This window comes from Penicillium cosmopolitanum, assembly GCF_028827165.1.
Source record: "Penicillium cosmopolitanum strain IBT 29677 chromosome Unknown utg000005l:1.0-4006212.0:1.0-4009387.0, whole genome shotgun sequence".
NCBI lineage: Eukaryota > Fungi > Ascomycota > Eurotiomycetes > Eurotiales > Aspergillaceae > Penicillium > Penicillium cosmopolitanum.
In genome coordinates, this window is record NW_026622675.1 from 2,670,580 (window position 1) to 2,689,876 (window position 19,297).

Genomic DNA, 19,297 nt, shown 5'->3' on the forward strand with positions numbered 1-19,297 from the left:
GAATGTGGGATTTCAATGGTTATTAGTACTACTAGTAGTTGGGGGGACTTTCCTATATCGTTGACAGAACTTCAAGTTGAAGAGAGCTTACTAATAATCGACCTAAAACAAATTGGCCCTGGGGAGTTCGCTTAACTCTGTTTCTCTCGTCATAATCTGTGCTGATTGTGATTGTGATTATGCATCAAGGATAAAATAGTGCTACTGAAGCTACAGAGTACGTACTGTGTGACAACTTTTCGATCCTGCCGATCAACCCCCAATGAAGCCAAATGCATAAAACCCAGGCAGAAGGTTTATCGCTACACCCACTTAGCTATCATCCATGGGGTCTCCAGAGTGATAGCGGGTGATAAGGCTGCAGATAAAGACCGGTCAACGCAATTCCTACATTTGTGGATTCCTTCAAGGAGGGGGGGGCCAGCCCCCCCCGTTGGGGTGTCGAGGATGCCTCAGGCGGCATGGCTGCAGGGTACCTCAGAAATCACGACCGATCACATCTTCCCGAGGGTCCAAGTAACCCACAACTGGCATTCAGTTTGATGGTTGGCTAGAGATCGACGCAAAAGCCCTACAAGGTTGGGACCAATGTGTGATGGGAGAGGTGATAGTGCGTTGTGGTGCATGGAGGAGGGCGCGTAGAGAGAGGGCGATGGTTGGGTACGGTGGCTTGGCCCCCGCTCGCCGCTTGCCCCTCGCCCCGCCCGAATGATGGGGCCTGTTTCTAAGTATATAGCCGCCCACATCCACCACATCCTCCCTCTTCTCTTCTCCCTGCATATTCGTTGTTTGAGGTTTTTCTAATTTTTCTCTTTCTATTTTCGTCTCGCGCTTCGCTTCGTTTTGGCTGGTCCAGACGATCTTCATTCTAAGTCTATCTACTCTACGTCAATAATTATCATCTCTCCGTCTTTCTATACTTTCAAGTTCCCACTTCACACCTACGGTGACCTTTGTTGATCAAAGTTTCCCCGTGCAAAACAAAAACAAAAACGAAAGCACTTTTTGCAATATTTGCTCGAATTCGACATATATCACCCATACCTACATAACGCCAACATGTACGCTGCTCGCTCCGTCAAGCCAAAGCTCTCTCTGAGCATCGCCACCACAACAAGCGCCCCCCGCCCAGCACTGTCTCTCAAGTCTCCCGGTCTTCAAGTTCCTCGCACGCCAATCTCTCCAGTTTCCGCCGCAAGTCCAACAGCCAAGAGATTCTCTTCATTGCAAGTACCCTCGTACAACTACTCCAACTCCTGCTCGTCGAAGAGCATTCTCAAGAAGCAGCCGATTGCACGAGCAGGTGTTGCCGACAAGCGCATCAAGTTCCAGGTTACGCCGACTGTGCATTGTGTGACTCCAATTGAGAACCCGGATGAGTACTATGGCCGACATACGAAGATTACCCGCGAGGAGCGCCGCTGGACAGTGCGCGAGTGAATGAGTCTCCAAAGTTCCTTTTGGAACTCACTGACACCGGCTGTCTGCCGGCTACGAAGTCAATATACCGCACGGGGCGATGTATAAAAGTGAGAATCAGAGCGGCGCAGAAAATACTATGCGCTACACCGACCGACTCGACAAGGAAAGTACACCGCTACCAATCAAAAGAGCACAGGTGCAGCTCAAACTGCACTTTGTCTTGTTACCAACCATCTGAAATGCCGAGTCCGGTGAGCTTGCTTGGTTGAATGTAGATAAGATAATCGAGTTCGCGAGAATGAAGAGGTTGGAATGTCGATACATTGCGCGGAAGAGAACTTGAAGAGATGATTATATTTTTATGACGTTGATGGGCCTCCGATTGATGACTGCGATACCTTTTTAGTTTAACCAAGTCACTCATTATTATTGAATAGTATAGTATGGTGTTTCGTGCACCGTATACAGGGCCGCTCGAAATCAACTTCACCTTTGTAATCTTTTCTTCTCTTTTCTGAACTCCATTCTGAAACACACTAGTCCCCATTCGATCTAGTCTATTTCGGAAGGTTGAAATGTCATGTCACGATAAATTACACAATTGGTGGGTTGTAACTTTCCTGAAGCACAGATACAATCGGTGCGCTACGGTTGACCCTTTAATCACTTTGATCAAAAATTTGGTATTCCTCGACAACGTTGAGGAGAATAGCGCTGCGTTCGCGTATCTAAATCTTGAGTGCCGCAAATGAAAAGAGATCTCGTCCCTCAAGGCAAATATAAGGTATAAGATCAAGACCGTTGATTTCCTCTGTCTCTAATCAGATCACCTGATAGCGGGGTAATTAGATTGGGGACTGGGAAATCCAAGGTTGGATTTGAGCCTCTTCAAAATTCTTGCGCAACAGTCATGGCAACTACCATTTCCCACGGCGAGAAAAACTCTGGTTTCCAGGCAGGCGTAATAAACGGCAATATCGGGAACATCACGATTGGTAAGTAAAAAACAAAAAACCTCTAATAGACGGTTAGTGAATAGTGAATGGCTTTAGTACAATCCGAAACGCTGAACCAAGAATGCCTTCGTGATTTGCGTACGACCGATCCCCTTGATGACAAAGAACGTATTAAGAATTCTAAGGGTGGGCTCCTCAAAGACGCATACCGTTGGATTCTAGACAACAAAGAATTCAGACAATGGCAAGACGGTCAGAAAGATCGTCTCCTCTGGATCAGGGGTGATCCTGGTAAAGGCAAGACGATGCTCCTATGTGGTGTCACTGAGGAGTTGACCAGATTATATGGGGATAATGCGAACATATTGTTCTTCTTCTGTCAGGCTACCGACCCACGAATCAATAGCGCTACGTCTGTGCTGAGGGGTTTGATATATTCACTTGTCAAAAAGCATCCATCCCTTCTCCCCTATGTGCGAGCCCGGTATGATCATGCTGGAAAGGCTCTCTTTGAGGATGTTAATGCATGGAATGTACTGTCGACGATCTTCAAGGATATGCTAAAAGACCCGACCTTACAAATGACTTATCTGATGATCGATGCTCTAGATGAGTGCATAAATGGGCTTGATTCCCTTCTGGACTTAATTATCCAGGAGTCATCAGCCAATCTACAAATAAAGTGGGTTGTGTCCAGCCGTAACTGGCCTGAAATCACTGAGCGACTTCATATTGTAACTCAGCTAGCTCCGGTCTCATTAGAGCTGAACGAGGTGTCTGTGTCCGAAGCAGTGAACCAGTTTATTCAGCATAAAGTCCAAGAATTAGCGAAAGCTAAGAAGTACAGCAATAAAACTCGTGATGCTGTTCAACGCTATCTGTTATCAAACTCACAAGGTACCTTCCTATGGGTAGCCTTGGTGTGTCAGAACCTTGAAAAGATACGAATAAATGTGCTCAAGAAACTAGAGTCATTTCCTCCTGGGTTGAATACTCTATATAGACGAATGATTGACCAGGTTCGCGAATCAGAAGATGCTGAGCTCTGCAAGGAGATATTGGCAATTATGTCGACGGTCTTTCGGCCTATCACGCTACACGAACTGACTTCACTCATCGAACTACCGGGTGATGGCGACGATGACCACATTCCCCTTGAGGAGATTATTGCGATCTGTGGATCATTTCTAACGCTACGGGAACACACCGTCGTGTTCGTCCATCAATCCGCAAAGGAATTCTTACTCAAGGAAGCACTCAGTGAGATACTTCCTGGAGGTATAGAAGCACAACACAACATGATATGTGCACGATCTCTCGACGTTATTTTCAAGACACTTCAACGTGATCTGTTCAAGATCAAATTACCTGGACTCCCCGCGAAGGATATCTGCAAACCTAGCCCAAATCCACTAGCAGCGGCAGAATACGCGTGTGTCTTTTGGGTAGACCATCTTCAAGGGAGTAAGCGGAATAAATCATATGACCTTGGCCTCAATGATAGAGGTCCCGTGGACGTATTTTTACAGCAGAAATACCTTCACTGGCTCGAGGCCCTTAGTGTATTAGGGAGCGTTTCAAATGGTATCCGAGCGATGCAAAAGCTCGAGGTGTTGGTTCAGGTATGTGGTTATTTATATAGAGATAGAGATACCTTCTAACAAAATACCCGCTTTGATAGGAGAGAGCAGAGTCACAAGCCCTATTTCTTCGAGTTCAAGATACCTCTAGATTTATTCGATATTTCAGAGCGGCAGTTGAAAGCAGTCCCCTGCAAGTGTATTGCTCGCCTCTTATCTTTGGCCCAACAGAGAGCCTCACAAGAAAGTGTTTTCAGAAAGAGAGACCAGAATGGGTTTTGAATAATCCACTAGTGGAGGACAATTGGAATCTTTGTGTACAAACTTTGGAGGGGCATAGTCGTCAGGTAACCTCGATTACCTGGTCGCCCGATGGAACCCGGCTTGCATCGGCGTCCTCTGATAATACAGTCAGGATCTGGGATCTGACTACTGGTCAGAGCGTGTCCACTCTTGAGGGGCATAGTGTGGAGGTCTTTTGTATTACCTGGTCGCCAGATGGAAGGCAACTGACATCAGTGTCCTGGGATACAACAGTCAAGGTCTGGGATATAGCTACTAGCCAGAGTATGTCTACTCTCGAGGGGCCTACTGATATGATCTTCTCGATTGTCTGGTCGCCAGATAGAAGATATATTGCATCATCGTCCAATGATAGGATAGTCATAATTTGGGATCCAGCCACTGGCCAGAGGGTGTCTACTCTAAAGGGGCATAGTAATTGGGTTAACTCTATTGCCTGGTCACCAGATGGAAGCCTACTCGCATCAGCATCCAGTGATAGGACAGTCAGGGTCTGGGATCCGGCCACCAGCCAGAGTTTGTCTACTCTTAGGGGGCATAGTGATTCGGTCAACTTGATTGCCTGGTCACCCGATGGAACACGACTCGCATCAGCGTCTAATGATAACACAGTCGGAATTTGGGATCCGGCTACTGGTCAAAGCATGTCCTCTCTCAGGGGGCATAGTGATTCGGTCAACTTGATTGCCTGGTCACCCGATGGAACACGACTCGCATCAGCGTCTAATGATAACACAGTCGGAATTTGGGATCCGGCTACTGGTCAAAGCATGTCCTCTCTCAGGGGGCATAGTGATTCGGTCAACTCGATTGCCTGGTCGCCAGATGGGAGGCGTCTTGCATCAGCGTCTGATGATGGGATTGTGAAGATCTGGGATCCAGCCACTGGCCAGAGTGCATCCACTCTTGATGGACATAGTGCGAAGGTCTTCTCAATTGCTTGGTCTCCAGATGGTCGTCTACTCGCATCAGCATCTGGTGATATGACAGTCAGGGTCTGGGATCCAGTCACCAGCCAGAGTGTGTCCACTCGTGAGGGGCCTAGTCATGGGATTAAGTTGATTGCCTGGTCACCCGATGGAACACAGCTTGCATCAACTTCTAATGATAACACAGTCAGGATCTGGGATCCGGCTAATGGCAAAGGTACATTAACTCTTGAGGGGCATAGTTGTGGCATTAACTCCATTGCCTGGTCACCAGATGGAGCACGACTCGCATCAACGTCTAATGATAACACTGTCAGAATCTGGGATCCTGCCACTGCTCAGAGCGTGTCCACTCTTGAGGGACATAGTGCAGAGGTATTCCAGATTGTCTGGTCGCCAGATGGAACACAACTTGCATCAACTTCTAATGATAACACAGTCAGGATCTGGGATCCAGCCACTGGCCAGAGTATATCTACTCTTAAGGTGGATAGTTATTATATCAGCTCGATTGCCTGGTCACCAGATGGAAGCCTACTCGCAACAGCGTCTGTTTATATGACAGTCCAGGTCTGGGATCCTGTCACCAACCTGAGTGTGTCTACTCGTGATGGGCATAGTCTTGGCATTACCTCCATTGCCTGGTCGCCCGATGGAATACGACTTGCATCGGCATCTAATGATTACACAGTCGGGATCTGGGATTCGACTACTGGCCAGAGCATATTAAATCTTGAGGGGCATAGTCGTGCCATTAAAGCCATTGCCTGGTCACCAGATGGAACACGACTCGCATCAGCGTCTCATGATAACACTGTCAGAATCTGGGATCCAGCCACTGGCCAGAGCATGTCAACTCTCTATATTACTTCCCGTGGCTTCCTCGACTTCGATAAATTTAATCCCAACCATCTTCACACGAGTCTGGGTACATTTGACATAGGTTCAATTGTTTCTGTCACGCCTATTCCTTACAACTCAGTCTCATCGCACAGACAATATGGATATGGTTTGAGCGATGATTTTTCATGGATAACCTACAATGGACTTAACCTCCTGTGGTTACCTGCTGAGTATAGACCTAGAGATATATCTCAATTTTCTAGGTCCAGAACATCTTTGGCAATTGGATGTTTTTCAGGTCGTATCATGTTTCTCACGCTCACAGGAAAAAGCCCCATCATTGCCCTTTGATTTTTTCTGAGATTTCCTCATGTCTCTACACTTCTCTTTAAGCTCTTACGCTAAATAGCCCCCATACTACTTTCGGACCGTCTTGAATAGATATAAGTATATATGTCTTTTGAAGACCTAAGTCTGTTATAATCTTTTTCAAAGGAACGCAATGAGTTTTTAGAGATTTGAGCCCCGTACATAGATCAGGACATATACTATTACGCGTAGAGCAGCCAGTAGCTTACTACCTAATATAAAATAAGCGAACTCTCAGCTAGAAACTACGCTTTCCCAGGTGCTGTATCTACTTTCCCTAGGTGCAGAAACTAACCGCTCATGATTTTCAGATGGCTTCTAGAAACGACCAAGCTCTCACAAACTCCAAACCCAGTGCCATGTGCATTTGCCAAGAGCATTGCATCCCTCCGAACTTAATTTCAGTCAAAAATGCTTTCGTCTGCTTACTGAGCAGTCTGATCAGCAGGGGTAAGCATGGGAAAACTATTTCGATCGTCATTGCGCCCTTTTGCGCACGCCGGGGCTTCCATTGTCGAAGATCGAATTATCCGTTATGTGATCATTGGCAAGCCCGCACAGATAGCCGAAGCAGCTGAATGTGGTGAGCGTACTGTATAACCTTCAGCAACTCAGAAATGTCAGAGCGCCTCCAACTCTTGTCAGACGGCGGCGAAGCATCATCTCACCCATGCGAGAGGCCATTTATGATCGCCATCTTGAAGGTGGCTTGTGTTCATAATATCTTGGAGTGGGAGCGTCTTGCAAGTCCTGGTCGGAAAGAATGGGACCTGAGCTTAAATTTCACCACCGTTAGAATAGGAGTGGTCAATTATCAACTCAACTTCCTAGCAAATCAAAGTTCAACACATTTTGCTCATCCTGTGTTCAACAGAGGATGGGGCTCACGAAATCCAGCGTTTTGTAGGGCAGGTAAATCAGTCGTAGAAAAAAAACACCCCCACCAGTATTGTCTCTACGGATGTCTTCGCTCGTCCATGGTTTTGGTGGAGTGGATGTTGTTGACCGAAGATGAGATGAGAACGACCGACCAAACCTGACAACCATTCTGTTTGATTTGTTTGCAGGTCAGTAGTTATATACAGGGCATAGCTCATACACTCGTAATACGGGAGCTATTTTTGGGCCATTATTCATTACCGTACTGTGATACAGCCAAGAATATGGGTCAGGCGTAGACTAACTATAAAATGTGTAGCGACATGCAAAATAGAGTTTAAGAAAGAATTGAAGAGAGTAAAGAGGTGAAACTGATTTCGAGCGCGTTTGTACATATGCGCAATTCTGTTCGTCGTAGATGTTTCCTGGACCAGTACTAACTAGTAGATCTTGGAATAATTCTACTTTATGTATTTCGTAGTGGCCTCAGTATACTTATAAGAGTGAGTAGGTGTGTTACGGCGTGCTTATTGATGGCTTGCCCTGAAATTAGGTAGTAAAGTAGAGTGATTGCATGGTGATGGCCCTAGGAAGTGAACGTCTTGGCACGTAGACCCTTATGGTCTAGGAAAGTCCATATGCGGGATAGGAGAAGCTGAATTGCGGGCTTATCTTTTTGCCTTTTCCCCACAATTTCCACGTCGACCGTTCGATTCCGCCTGCCGTCAACTTCCAACTTCCATTTTTTCCCCTTTTCTTCTCCCTGTGACAAATGTACTAGACTTCGGCCAACCTTTTATTTAGGGCAGCCTTTAAGGGCTTCCTGGCCCGTGCGGCTCTGATCTTTTTTCGCCGCGCGACGCCAACAACACCTTCTCCCAACACTGGCACTTCAATGTTCTCACCAATAGCTCCAGCGATCGCTCTGCGCCGATCGGCCGCAGAACTAAGGCGAAACAGTCTAAGATGTCGCCGAGGCCTCCTCACTCTCGCGATCGAGACGTCATGGTAAGCTCCCATCCCGATTGACCTATCGACATCATCACCTCTTACCACGCAACTCTATTTCCAATTTACCTTGGACGATAGCTAACACGAACCTCTCCTGCACAGCGATGACACCTCAGTAGCGATAGTTGAAAAATCAAACACCGACTCCTCCCCAAAAGCCAAGATCCATTTCCTAGAGAACATCACAGCCGATTCACGCGCCCATCGGGGCATTCACCCGATCCTCGCCCTGGAGTCACACCAAGAGAGCATGGCAAATCTGGTCAATAAAGCTCTAAAATCCCTCCCAGCAACAAAAGAAGGACAGCCGTCGATATATTTAGCAGATGGGTCAACTAGGCGCAGACCGGATTTCATCTCTGCTACGAGAGGACCTGGGATGCGCTCGAATTTGTCTGTTGGTCTTGATACGGGCAAGGCTTTGTCTGTTGCGTGGCAGATTCCTATGGTTGGGGTGCATCATATGCAGGCGCATCTTTTGACGCCGAGACTTGTCTCGTGTCTGGAAAATGCAGCAGCAGAAAATGGGAAGAACGACACCAGCACCAGCACCAGCACCAGCAGCGTTGGCAGCGCTGCCTCACCCCGTTCCCATTCCTCTCAATCCTCGTTTCCGGCGGCCATTCAATCCTCGTCCACTCAAAGTCACTAGTGAATCACAAAATAATGGCATCAAGCGAAGACATCGCCATCGGCGAAGCACTAGACAAAAGCGCACGAGAGATAATCCCAGCCGAATTACTCTCCGAAGCGACGAATACAATGTACGCGAAAACGTTGGAAAAATTCGTATTTCCTAACGGCGCGGCCGATTTCGGCGATTACAAACCTCCCCTGAATCGCGGGGAGGAGGTGGCTAATATGAAAAAGCAGAGTGGCTATGGGTGGAGTGTTACGGTTCCTTTTGCGAATACGCGCGCTTTGCAGTTGAGTTTTTCTTCGATTGCTAGTATGGTTAATAAGATTGTGAAAGCGCGGAGTGAGAGTCTTTCTCATCTTGAACGAGTTGAATTAGGTCGGGAGACGATGAGGGTTTGTTTTGAACATCTTGCTTCGCGGACGATTATTGCGCTTGAGCAATTGAGATTGAGTCATGTTGGTGATGAGGAGGTCAAGACTCTTGTTGTTAGTGGGGGTGTTGCGGCTAATCGGTTCTTGATGGCTGTTTTGCGATCGTTTTTGGATGTACGTGGGTTTGGGGGTGTGAGGATTGTTGCGCCGCCGCCGTATTTGTGTACGGATAATGCTGCTATGATTGGGTGGGCGGGTATTGAGATGTTTGAGGCTGGGTGGGAGACTGGGTTGGGTGTTAGGGCTTTGCGGAAGTGGACGCTTGACCCTGAGGCTGAGGATGGTGGTGTTCTTGGGCCTGGTGGGTGGGTGAAGAGGGATGTTTGAGGTGGAAGGGAAGCTTCTTTCTTGTACATTAGGTGAAGTATACTGTATATTATAATGATACCCCATTCCTGCATTTCATGCAATTTCTTCAAGTTTCTATGTGCGCAATGAATTGACTCAATTGCAAAGAACCATTACAGAAGATGAGGTGATACGTAGGAAGGCCCTCTCTCTGGCTAGTATGACACTGGCATCTTCGGCGTCAGTTTCATAGCCATTATATTTAACTACAAAAGCCGACAAAATAAAGGACTAAGCCCACAGCTACTACGCCGCGCCGGATCATACAATACAGCTAATACTCAAAGGAAAACCATTGGACCAATTCACAGCCCATGTGTATTTTGACGACACTACCATGCAGAAGCAGAGAATAGCTAGACCCACAGAAATCAAGACGCCGATGCAAATGTAGCCGACCAAAATAAATTGGCCAGAACTTTGGAAATGTCCTTCCCTCCCGTCCCAGTTCCTCCTCCACCAGTCCCTAAGGGTATCGATGAATGCGCCGCTCTAACCTGTGCAAATGAACCAAGCCCATTCCGGTAACCGGTACAGAATGCAAAACAGGCAATCAAAGACAAATAAAAGCAATGAAACAAGGAAAAGTAAATCAGAAGCGCTTTAAAAATCACCCCTCAGCCACCGACGGGAGGACCGCCCCGCTGTAGAGAGGCCACTTGTTTCCGAAGCTCGACGAAAAAGTCCTTTCCATTGGCCATTGTGTTTGCTGGGTGCGGTGTTGTGTTAGTGAGGTGAATATGGAGAACTTGGAGGACAGTCCATAGTTATGGATGATCTCCGAGGTATAACATACCCTTTGCGCCCCACGGTCCTCCAGATTTTTGGTTATTGGCATCCTTGCCGGTGGGCTTGTAGAAGGGAACTTTCGAGTCTGCGGCGATATGTTAGATTGGAAAGGGCAGGGTTGTAGATTCCGCGGGAGGGGTCCGTATTACCTCGAGGAGCTAATAGAAAAGCATCGGTTAGCTTTGTGTTTCACTTGTGCAATCGCAATCGCAATGACAGTCGCAGTCGCATCGCACTCCACTCACGTGTCAACTTACCCTTCTTCAACAGGCTCTTCGCCTCTCCAGCGTTGAACCCCTTCACGGGGACATGCTGGTCCTGCGAGGGAGTCGAGTTGTTGTTGCTATTCCCAGCCGGATTTCCACCGCGGCCAGCGCCCTGTCCTTGTCCTTGTCCTTGTCCTTGTCCTCCAGCTCGATCACGGTTGCCGGATTGACGCTGCGACGATTGGCGACTGGGTCCGCCGCGCCATCTGTAGCCAATTGTACTTTAGCAAAGCCCTGGGGGAGGGTGTTCGGCGGGGGTACTAGTTGCATACCTGTCATCACCCATGATTGTAGCGAGGTAGTAGATACCGGATCTGATTTTAGTGAAACACAGGGAAACCAGATGAGTATGCGGGGAAGCTGGTGCGCGTCCGAAGCAGTTCAGATCGACACCTGAGGCTGAAAGGTACGGTTGGCGGGAGAGGCCAGAGAGGAAACTGTTGGACTTTACCTAGGGTATGGGCTGGTTTGGGTTCGAGATGTGATATTATAGGATAGGTTAAATTGAAAAATCCAATAGCTGGAGGAATGGGACAGCTTGAATTAGATTCCAAGGTTTGTGTAAGTTGGTAGTATAAAGTAGAGCAAGGACAACCTCGGAAGTATATATTTCAGGTCTACCTAGTCCCAGTAGAGTGGCCCAGGATTTCCCCAACAGTCACCACAACTGGAATAGTACAGTACTAGTAGTACTAGTAGTATAAATCTAGGTACTTAGAATACGACCTAGCCAGTATACTGTACCTAGGTATACATGAAAATATTAAAGAGGAATCGAGTTCTCTTGAGTTGCGTACTATGTACTAGTAGTACTGCTACTGTTACTGCTATGTCAGCCACCACAGCCACAGCCAACTTACGTGGAGAGCACGGACGTCTCCGCCTTTGGCCTTCGGCCTTGAGATAACCAAACACCCTGAACAGCTTTCATCCAGGCGCCTACTGGTTATTGCTTGTTTTCCTATTCATGCGCGTCTGATCATTTCGGAGATCCTTGCATTGTTTGGATACCTGTCACCCACGCCCCCTCGCTCCCCCCCTGAACGCGACTCGACGTGTCTGATTGGCATTCTCCAAGCCCTGTGACGATCAACATACGGATCGCATGAAGCTTGCCATGAACGATGGCCCCGATGTCTAGACACTCCATCTCAAGTAGACCATCGAGGGCTCAACCAAAGTCTGCTTTGAAAAGTTCACGCAGCGCAGCCGACTCCCCTGAAGGCCCTCCTTTTAAGAAGCGCAAGTACGTCCCCGGTGGACCTGGAGGAGGTGGACGATTTATCGACGTCGAAGCCTCGCAACAAGAAACGACACCTAAAAAGAAATCCAGCATCCCCCGCCGTCCCTCTACTACTACCTCTACCGTTACCACTCCCGCCACTATCCCTCCCCCCACCAACAGCGCGCGAAAACGCGAAGTCGACCTCCTACCGCCCATTCATGCCCCCCCTCCACCTCCCCCTGTACCAGAAACACCTCCACCCGTGACGCGCCCGAGACGAGATAAGAGCCAGAACCGAGGTCGCTTCACATCATCCACAGCCGCCGCATTGGCTTTACAACAAGGAGACGGTTATAAGCCGCGAGAGGAGCGGGGGTGGGAGGAGTTCCACCCGGACTTGGATATCGATGGCAGACTAGCTGTTTTTACAGCCGAGGAGGTCGATACGACTGAGACCGCGGCCAGTATTCTTGCCGCGGAGTCTGTCAACGGTACCAATGGCCAGGATACTCCAGGAACCCCCGCTTCGCAGGCGAATGACTCGACATCTCCAGCTACTTTCAAGCGTAGGCCGGGCCGCCCACCGCGTCGCCCCGAAGCCATCCTCAATGCTTTATTCTCCAACCAAGGACCCAAGATAATACCACCCCCAGGACCGAACCCTCGAGAGAGACTGACCCTACCGAAACCGTCGTTCCGACTCCGCGATCCATTTACATTCTACGAGCAGAAAGGAATCGGACAACAGAACTATGTCGACCGTACGATGGCCAGCGTGGGATACCAGGAAAGTGATCTGTTTCTTCGCCATGACCGACGCTTTATTCGGATGACCGAAGGTGCCCAGGAAGATGACATGGACGTGATCCAACCTACAGTGACAGAAGGCGATGTCAACGCCACGACTGGCCGTGTCGAATATGACATGGACGAGCAGGACGAGAAATGGCTTGAAGAAATCAATTCGAAACGCCGGGATGACCAGCTGGAGCCGATCAAGCCTGCCATATTCGAAATCACCATGACAAAGATTGAGAAAGAATGGCATTCGCTTGAAAAGCGCATTCCGAAGCCTAACCCGAAACCTCCACAGACACATCGCCCTCGCTCTAGCTCTGCAGCTGCAGTGAATGGTGAAACTGCCGGCCCCGGAGAGGACCAGGACAGCAAGTGCGCTATTTGTGATGATGGCGACTGCGAGAACTCTAACGCAATTGTGTTCTGCGATGGCTGCGATTTGGCAGTTCATCAAGAGTGTTACGGTGTTCCTTTCATTCCAGAGGGTCAGTGGCTGTGCCGCAAGTGTCAGTTACTAGGAAGAGGTTCTACCGACTGTATCTTCTGCCTAATACCGAGGGTGCCTTCAAACAAACCACTTCTTCTAAATGGGCTCATTTGCTTTGTTCAATCTGGATTCCCGAAGTCTCTATTGGAAACCCGTCTCTGATGGAGCCTGTGACTGACGTGGAAAAGGTACCAAAAAGCCGCTGGAAACTTAACTGTTACATTTGCAAGCAGAGAATGGGTGCTTCGATTCAGTGCAGCAACAAGAATTGTTTCGTTGCTTTCCACGTTTCATGTGCACGCCGGGCGCAGCTGTACTTGAAGATGAAGATTGGCCATGGACTTATGGACTCACACTTGCTGAAGGCATTCTGCGACAAGCATGTCCCCCCCGACTGGAGACTTGAGCATGGCACTGACATTGCCACCGCCGACGCCATTGAATACTACCGCACGACGATGCAGGGCAGACGGTGGGGAGACAGTCAGGCTGCGGCGCTGTCCCTTGGATCAGCCTTCGCCCCGGACGAAGGCGAGCGAGCAAGCACCCCTCGAATCACACTCACACTTGGAGGCAACAAGCGAAAACGACCACCTCCGAGAACCATTTGGAAACTTCCTTCCGGTGCCCCTGTAATCCCTCAACTTGTTCTGAACTCTGTGGTGGCTACTCTTGCCCGGTTCACAGTTCGTGGGCGAAAGCAATACGCCGAGGAGGCGTGCAAATATTGGACCCTCAAACGCGAGGCGAGACGAGGTGCCGCGTTGTTGAAGAGACTTCAGTTACAGCTTGAAACCTTCTCTTCTATGGAGATGACTCGGCGGGACTACGTCGCTATGGGTGTCACTGGTCACAAACGACTCACACGTCGCAAGGAATTTGGCGAGTGGCTCTACAAGGACCTTGATCGGTTGAGAATGTTGTGTGACGAGGTGAAGAAACGCGAAAGGGAAAAGCTCAAGGACGCCGAGATGCTACGAAATATTGTTGACCTTGTTTATTTCCCTATTTTCCCATTACTCAGACCTATCCTGGAGAAAGCGCAAGTGTAAGTTGCCATCTTCCACCCCCCCCCGTTACCCCCTCTTTCGCTAATGGCCATCTGCAGATTGGATGGCAAAGGAACATTCGCAGCTGGCCTGTTCTCAATACGCCAGCGACTCAATGAACGATTCTATCCATCTGTCGCATCTTTCTCGGCGGACCTGGCCAGCCTTTTCACATCGGAGATTGGCGTTGGCCCGGCTGGTGATACTGCCGAACTGCAGGCTCAGATCAGTGGTCGGGCGCCGGAACTTAGTATCGAGCAACGCGAGAAGAGAAAACTGGCCAAGCGAATCATCAAGGCGATCCAGCCGGCCCTGGAAGACGCCATTCGAAAAGAGAGCGAACTAAATCGCAAACCATTCGAAAAAGAGCTCAAGGAGCTCGATGTGATCCTCGACCACAGCGTATTGTCTGCCGAACCGGAAGGAGACACCGAATTCGATATTGGCCCGCATGACACGAAACCCGAAGCAATGGAGGGTGTTGAGCCCACCACCGTTGTCGAGGTGGCCCCCGAAACCCAGGCCCAGGCCAAGACCACTGAGTTGAATGGGACACCCAACGGGGAAGAAGCAGTGGCCCCTGACGAGGCTGTTGCAGAGCCAGAACTGGTTGAGGAGACTAAGCCAAATGCAGGCCCAATCTATCGTCGGCACCCAACGCCAGTGCTTACGGAGGCGGATCAGCGGCTACCTTTGGCTCAGGGTGGTATCCAATGGTACATGCAGCCCTTTGATCCTATCGGAACCACTATCCACGAGGAACGATGGACCGGTCGGGATGTCATGCGGGGCATGAGTGAGGAACTAAGTGAACTGGATGAGGATGAATTGAAAGATCTGGTAGAAGAAGAACTGGACCAGGATCCAACGAAGGCGCCTGCTGGTGCTGGTGCTGGTGCTGGTACAGGTGCAGCAGGGAATTCTCAGCAGGTCCGACGCACTCGTCGGCGCAGATGAATAGGGTTAATCTTATGAGCATCAGGCGTGGGTAGGAGTTATGGGTTAGCTATTTTTCTCGCTTTTTCTATTATCTTCCTTTTTTAATTGCATACCGGGCAAGGGAAGTTGACTCTTTTTTTCATTGAATGAATCGTGGTGTAGGTGGTGTATGTAGTGTACGTAGTGGTTGCCTTGGCGCCTTGCTTTGTTGTCTTACTGCATGGACCCCTAGCTGATTTCTTTGAGAGAAAAGCGAGGTAGGGAAAAAGTGAATAATAATAAAATTTGAATTAATTTTGAATTAAATTAAATAAAATTCGCCAGTGTCTAGTAATAAAACTCGCCAGGGTACTCCCTCGAGTTCTTTGTCGGAATGGATGTAACTTGAAAGGGTTGTTCCGTTAGCGTGATTCCTTCTTATCTTCGATTTCTCATCCTTCTTTCCTTCTCCCATCCACATCCATCGAGTACCCATCATGGCTGACTTTGAAAACGACAACGGCCGTTACGCCGGTGAGTCCATCCATCAACTACTATTTCCTTCATCTCTGATCGATTCTCCACAGACGAGCCCCGGGATGAGCCGCGCTACCGCAGCGCCTCTCCTCGCGAAGAGCCCCGACCCGACCGCGAGCGCGCTCGCACCCGTAGCCGCTCCCCAGCACGCCCCGACGAGCGTGATCGTGAACGCGAGCGTGAGCGTGACCGGTATGTTTCATTGAGAATCAGAATCCTGTTACTTGCTACTGTTATCTGAAACTGACAAAATCATCTCCACAGCCCCATGCGCCACAAGCCTGCTCACCTCGTCGAGGAAGCCGAGGAGGAGGAGGGTGCCTTGAACTCCGGCTCCAACCTCTTTGTCACTGGTATCCACCCCCGTCTCACCGAGTCCGACATCTCGCGTCTCTTTGAGAAGTACGGTGATGTCGATAACTGCTCCATCATGCTGGACCCTCACACCAAGGAGTCCCGTGGCTTCGGTTTCGTCAACATGACTACTGGCGAGCAAGCCGATGCCGCCAAGGAGGGTCTTCAGGGTGAAGTCATCGAAGGTCGTACCCTGAGCATCGAGAAGGCTCGCCGTAGCCGTCCTCGTACTCCCACCCCCGGCAAGTACTTCGGTCCTCCTAAGCGTGGTAAGTTTTCGTTTCGATCCTATTCGTTCTCTCCCTTTCTCTTTCCATCGTCGCAGCTAGCTGATCCTTTTCTCTTTTCTCACAGAGGATGGTCGTGGTCCCCCTCGCCGTGGTGGTGACCGCTATGATGACCGCCGCGGTCCTGGCGGAGGTGGTGGCAACTGGCGCCGCCGTGGTGACGATGACTACTATCGCTATGGTCGCTATGACTCCTACAATGACCGCCGCGACTACGGTCGCGACTACCGTGGAGGAGGAGGCGGTGGTGACTACCGCGGAGGTGGTGGTGGTGGTGGTGGTGGCCGTGACTACGGTGACCGCGATTATCGCCGTGGCTCCCGTGACGACTATGCCTACCGCGGTGGCGGTGGTGGTGGTGGCCCCGACCGCTACGATCGTTACAGCCGTGACGACCGCCGTGGTGGTGATGATCGCCGTGGAGGTGGTGGCGGCGGTGCTGCCCCTGCTGGTGGCGAAGGTGGCGATGCAGGTGGTAGCCGTAGCTACTACGACCGTGATGCCAACCCTCCCTCCTACGACAATGCTCCCCCTCGTGAGCCCCGCGGAAGCGGCGGTGGTGGCAGCGGTGGTGGTGACGCCTATGCTGGCCGTTCCTACGAGGGTCGGGGTGATGAGCGCTATGGTAGCAGGTAATGTATTCCCTCTGCACAAAATGACCAAGGAGGGCTCGACATCGAAACTCCTCCTTGATGGTTGAACGTTTCTACACTACCCTTCCCTCCCCCCCAATACCTTTCCTACCATACATTCCCTCCTCCCCCCCTTTTTCCGTTCTTCTTTTTCTGAAATTGTCTTAATGTGGGAAATTTGAGCGACGGGCCACGGGCGTCGTCAAGTCTTTTGTGTTTTTTTTCTCTGCTTTCGCTTTCGCGTCTACGTCTCAACCAGAAATATTCGGAGCGTCATCGGTCTTTTCCCTGAGTGGGTGGCTGACTCGGCAACTGGCAACTGGCAATCTCGGTATCGGTATCGGTCTCAGTCTCAGTCTCAGTCATTCATGTCGTCAGTATATCATCTTTCGGTATCGCTCGATGATGTGTCCCATGGTGATTCTCTTTTGTTCTGTTCGCGCAAACGTCAATTCAACTATCGGGAAAATTCTCTAGCGGCCAAAAAGGGAAAGCAAAACAAATTATCGCTGTAATATCGGTTGTCTCTTGGGTCAGCACTCTCGGTCACACTCAAAACTGTTCGCCTTATGCACAACATCACATCCCTACCACCATCTCAGTTCAGTAACCCGGCTCTCGTTCGTTTCGATGTATTCGACAAACTAAAGTGTCGCCCCCCTTTTTTCACCTATCACCTTGTCACCTATCACACCTTGTTCACCTCATCTCACATCACTCTCACACCTGTTCTACCACAAATCCGCCCTGTCTTTCGCCAAGGCCGTCTCGTCTTCGCGCTTGTAGTATCGCCCTCTAAAACAAACAAAAGCAAAAGCAAAACACAGGTGATTTTTTATTTTCCTTTGAAATCCCTGGTCATCTACGGAGGAGCGGAGAGAAGCGGAGCAGAGCGCAGCGCCCAGGAAGCTTGACGGTAAGGCAATCAGAATCAAGTTCTAAGGTCTGACTTGCGTCTTTCCTTGTTGTATTGCATCTCTTCCTTTTTGATTTACCCCTTTTCTTTTTTTGCTTTTTTTCCGGATTGTGTTGTCTCCCTGATGTGGCTGTGGCCTGGGCAACCGTTGGCCCACTGCCATGCTATGGGATAGGATTCTGCTTACCCTACTAGGCTAGGAACGTCAGTTTCGATCAAGCGTAGGATTGAAAAGAACGATTTCGATACCTGCGCGGTTTTGCATTTCTATTTATCGGTATCAATGTCGACGTCGCCAATTTGATAGAGAGACTTTTAAATACTAGCTTTTAATGCACAAGTTGACCTGAATTTGAGATCAGATTGGTGATGTAGACTAGATAGAGCTTGATACATCTTCAAGTTTGTTCTTATATAAAGTAAAATATTGTAAACCATATTCGTCCACCTGGGCACTTCCTGTCTAAAGGTCACTTGAGGCCATCATCTACGCGATATGGCACTGAGGCTGTCCCATTCAAAATTGAAGCTATATTTCACTCATGATATGATAAATCACCAGTCCCTAACTAGTAGTATGTCTTAAATGGCTAACTAGGCTAAATGCAGCAGACATACATTCTAAAATATTGGCAGAAATTTACAGCAGTTTGAAAACATTTATGCCCCCACAAATCTTTTGCCAAAAGGCATTACCAAATGTAATTGGGATATTTTGAAGATGGTCTTAGTCAAGGATTTTCTTCGAATGGTGTATATCAAAGTCGTTGGTGCAAAAGAAGAGAGCGCAAGATGTCATTTTTGTGGTATTTAAGCCTAAAGAAAGGAGCGGGGGTAATAAGGTACATATCATAATCACAAAGAGTAGCTAGTAATTCTGGTCTACCTTCAATCACTACCAGTACCAGTGCTACTACTTCTCCATTTTCACTTAAATATGAAGCGAATGCTCAGAATCTCAACCTTGGAATCAACTTTGAAAGGATTGCTTATTTTAGCTTGCTGTTAATACTCAACAGTCAACCACCATTACCACTACCACCAGTATTACCACCTCCTCCACTTGGCTCAGAGCAAACGTGCAGGATTTCAATCAAGAACTATTTCCGTTAGTATGATAATTAGTAAAATAGTATGTATAGCCCACATCTTCATTATCACAGCACAAGGATTGACCCTTGCACGAGGCACCCACTACAAAGCCAGTTAGCGTAGCTCAGGATAAAAAAAGCGACTATCTTGCGTACAGGGTACACATGAAATTCCAACATCAACAGTTCGCCCCAGGACATGGACAGGGACCAGAATCTGGCAGCACTTCGGTATCT

At 49.0% G+C, this 19,297-nt stretch overlaps 6 protein-coding genes across 6 annotated transcripts; 5 read left to right on the plus strand and 1 right to left on the minus strand.

The window, feature by feature from the left end:
* Nucleotides 1-1,059: 1,059 nt before the first annotated feature.
* Nucleotides 1,060-1,440, plus strand: N7509_004009 (uncharacterized protein; the record flags this gene model as incomplete). Its single annotated transcript, XM_056628646.1, has 1 exon — nucleotides 1,060-1,440. One exon carries the CDS (start codon nucleotides 1,060-1,062, stop codon nucleotides 1,438-1,440), a length of 381 nt encoding a protein of 126 aa, XP_056491380.1.
* An 892-nt stretch (nucleotides 1,441-2,332) lies between these two features.
* N7509_004010 (uncharacterized protein) lies at nucleotides 2,333-6,205 on the plus strand (the record flags this gene model as incomplete). The annotated part of the gene is made up of 4 exons (XM_056628647.1): nucleotides 2,333-2,417; nucleotides 2,475-4,000; nucleotides 4,399-6,118; nucleotides 6,186-6,205. 4 exons carry the CDS (start codon nucleotides 2,333-2,335, stop codon nucleotides 6,203-6,205), a joined length of 3,351 nt encoding a protein of 1,116 aa, XP_056491381.1.
* A 1,971-nt stretch (nucleotides 6,206-8,176) lies between these two features.
* Nucleotides 8,177-9,690, plus strand: N7509_004011 (N(6)-L-threonylcarbamoyladenine synthase family protein; the record flags this gene model as incomplete). The annotated part of the gene is made up of 3 exons (XM_056628648.1): nucleotides 8,177-8,289; nucleotides 8,395-8,925; nucleotides 8,970-9,690. 3 exons carry the CDS (start codon nucleotides 8,177-8,179, stop codon nucleotides 9,688-9,690), a joined length of 1,365 nt encoding a protein of 454 aa, XP_056491382.1.
* Nucleotides 9,691-10,328: 638 nt separating this feature from the next.
* Nucleotides 10,329-11,052, minus strand: N7509_004012 (uncharacterized protein; the record flags this gene model as incomplete). The annotated part of the gene is made up of 4 exons (XM_056628649.1): nucleotides 10,329-10,420; nucleotides 10,508-10,576; nucleotides 10,758-10,972; nucleotides 11,039-11,052. 4 exons carry the CDS (start codon nucleotides 11,050-11,052, stop codon nucleotides 10,329-10,331), a joined length of 390 nt encoding a protein of 129 aa, XP_056491383.1.
* An 838-nt stretch (nucleotides 11,053-11,890) lies between these two features.
* N7509_004013 (putative PHD finger domain protein) lies at nucleotides 11,891-15,282 on the plus strand (the record flags this gene model as incomplete). The annotated part of the gene is made up of 4 exons (XM_056628650.1): nucleotides 11,891-13,274; nucleotides 13,415-13,464; nucleotides 13,510-14,324; nucleotides 14,385-15,282. The coding sequence occupies 4 exons, from the start codon at nucleotides 11,891-11,893 to the stop codon at nucleotides 15,280-15,282; spliced, it is 3,147 nt and encodes a 1,048-aa protein (XP_056491384.1).
* Nucleotides 15,283-15,740: 458 nt separating this feature from the next.
* N7509_004014 (RNA recognition motif domain-containing protein) lies at nucleotides 15,741-17,057 on the plus strand (the record flags this gene model as incomplete). Its single annotated transcript, XM_056628651.1, has 4 exons — nucleotides 15,741-15,777; nucleotides 15,831-15,972; nucleotides 16,045-16,403; nucleotides 16,489-17,057. 4 exons carry the CDS (start codon nucleotides 15,741-15,743, stop codon nucleotides 17,055-17,057), a joined length of 1,107 nt encoding a protein of 368 aa, XP_056491385.1.
* Between the last annotated feature and the right edge of the window lie 2,240 nt (nucleotides 17,058-19,297).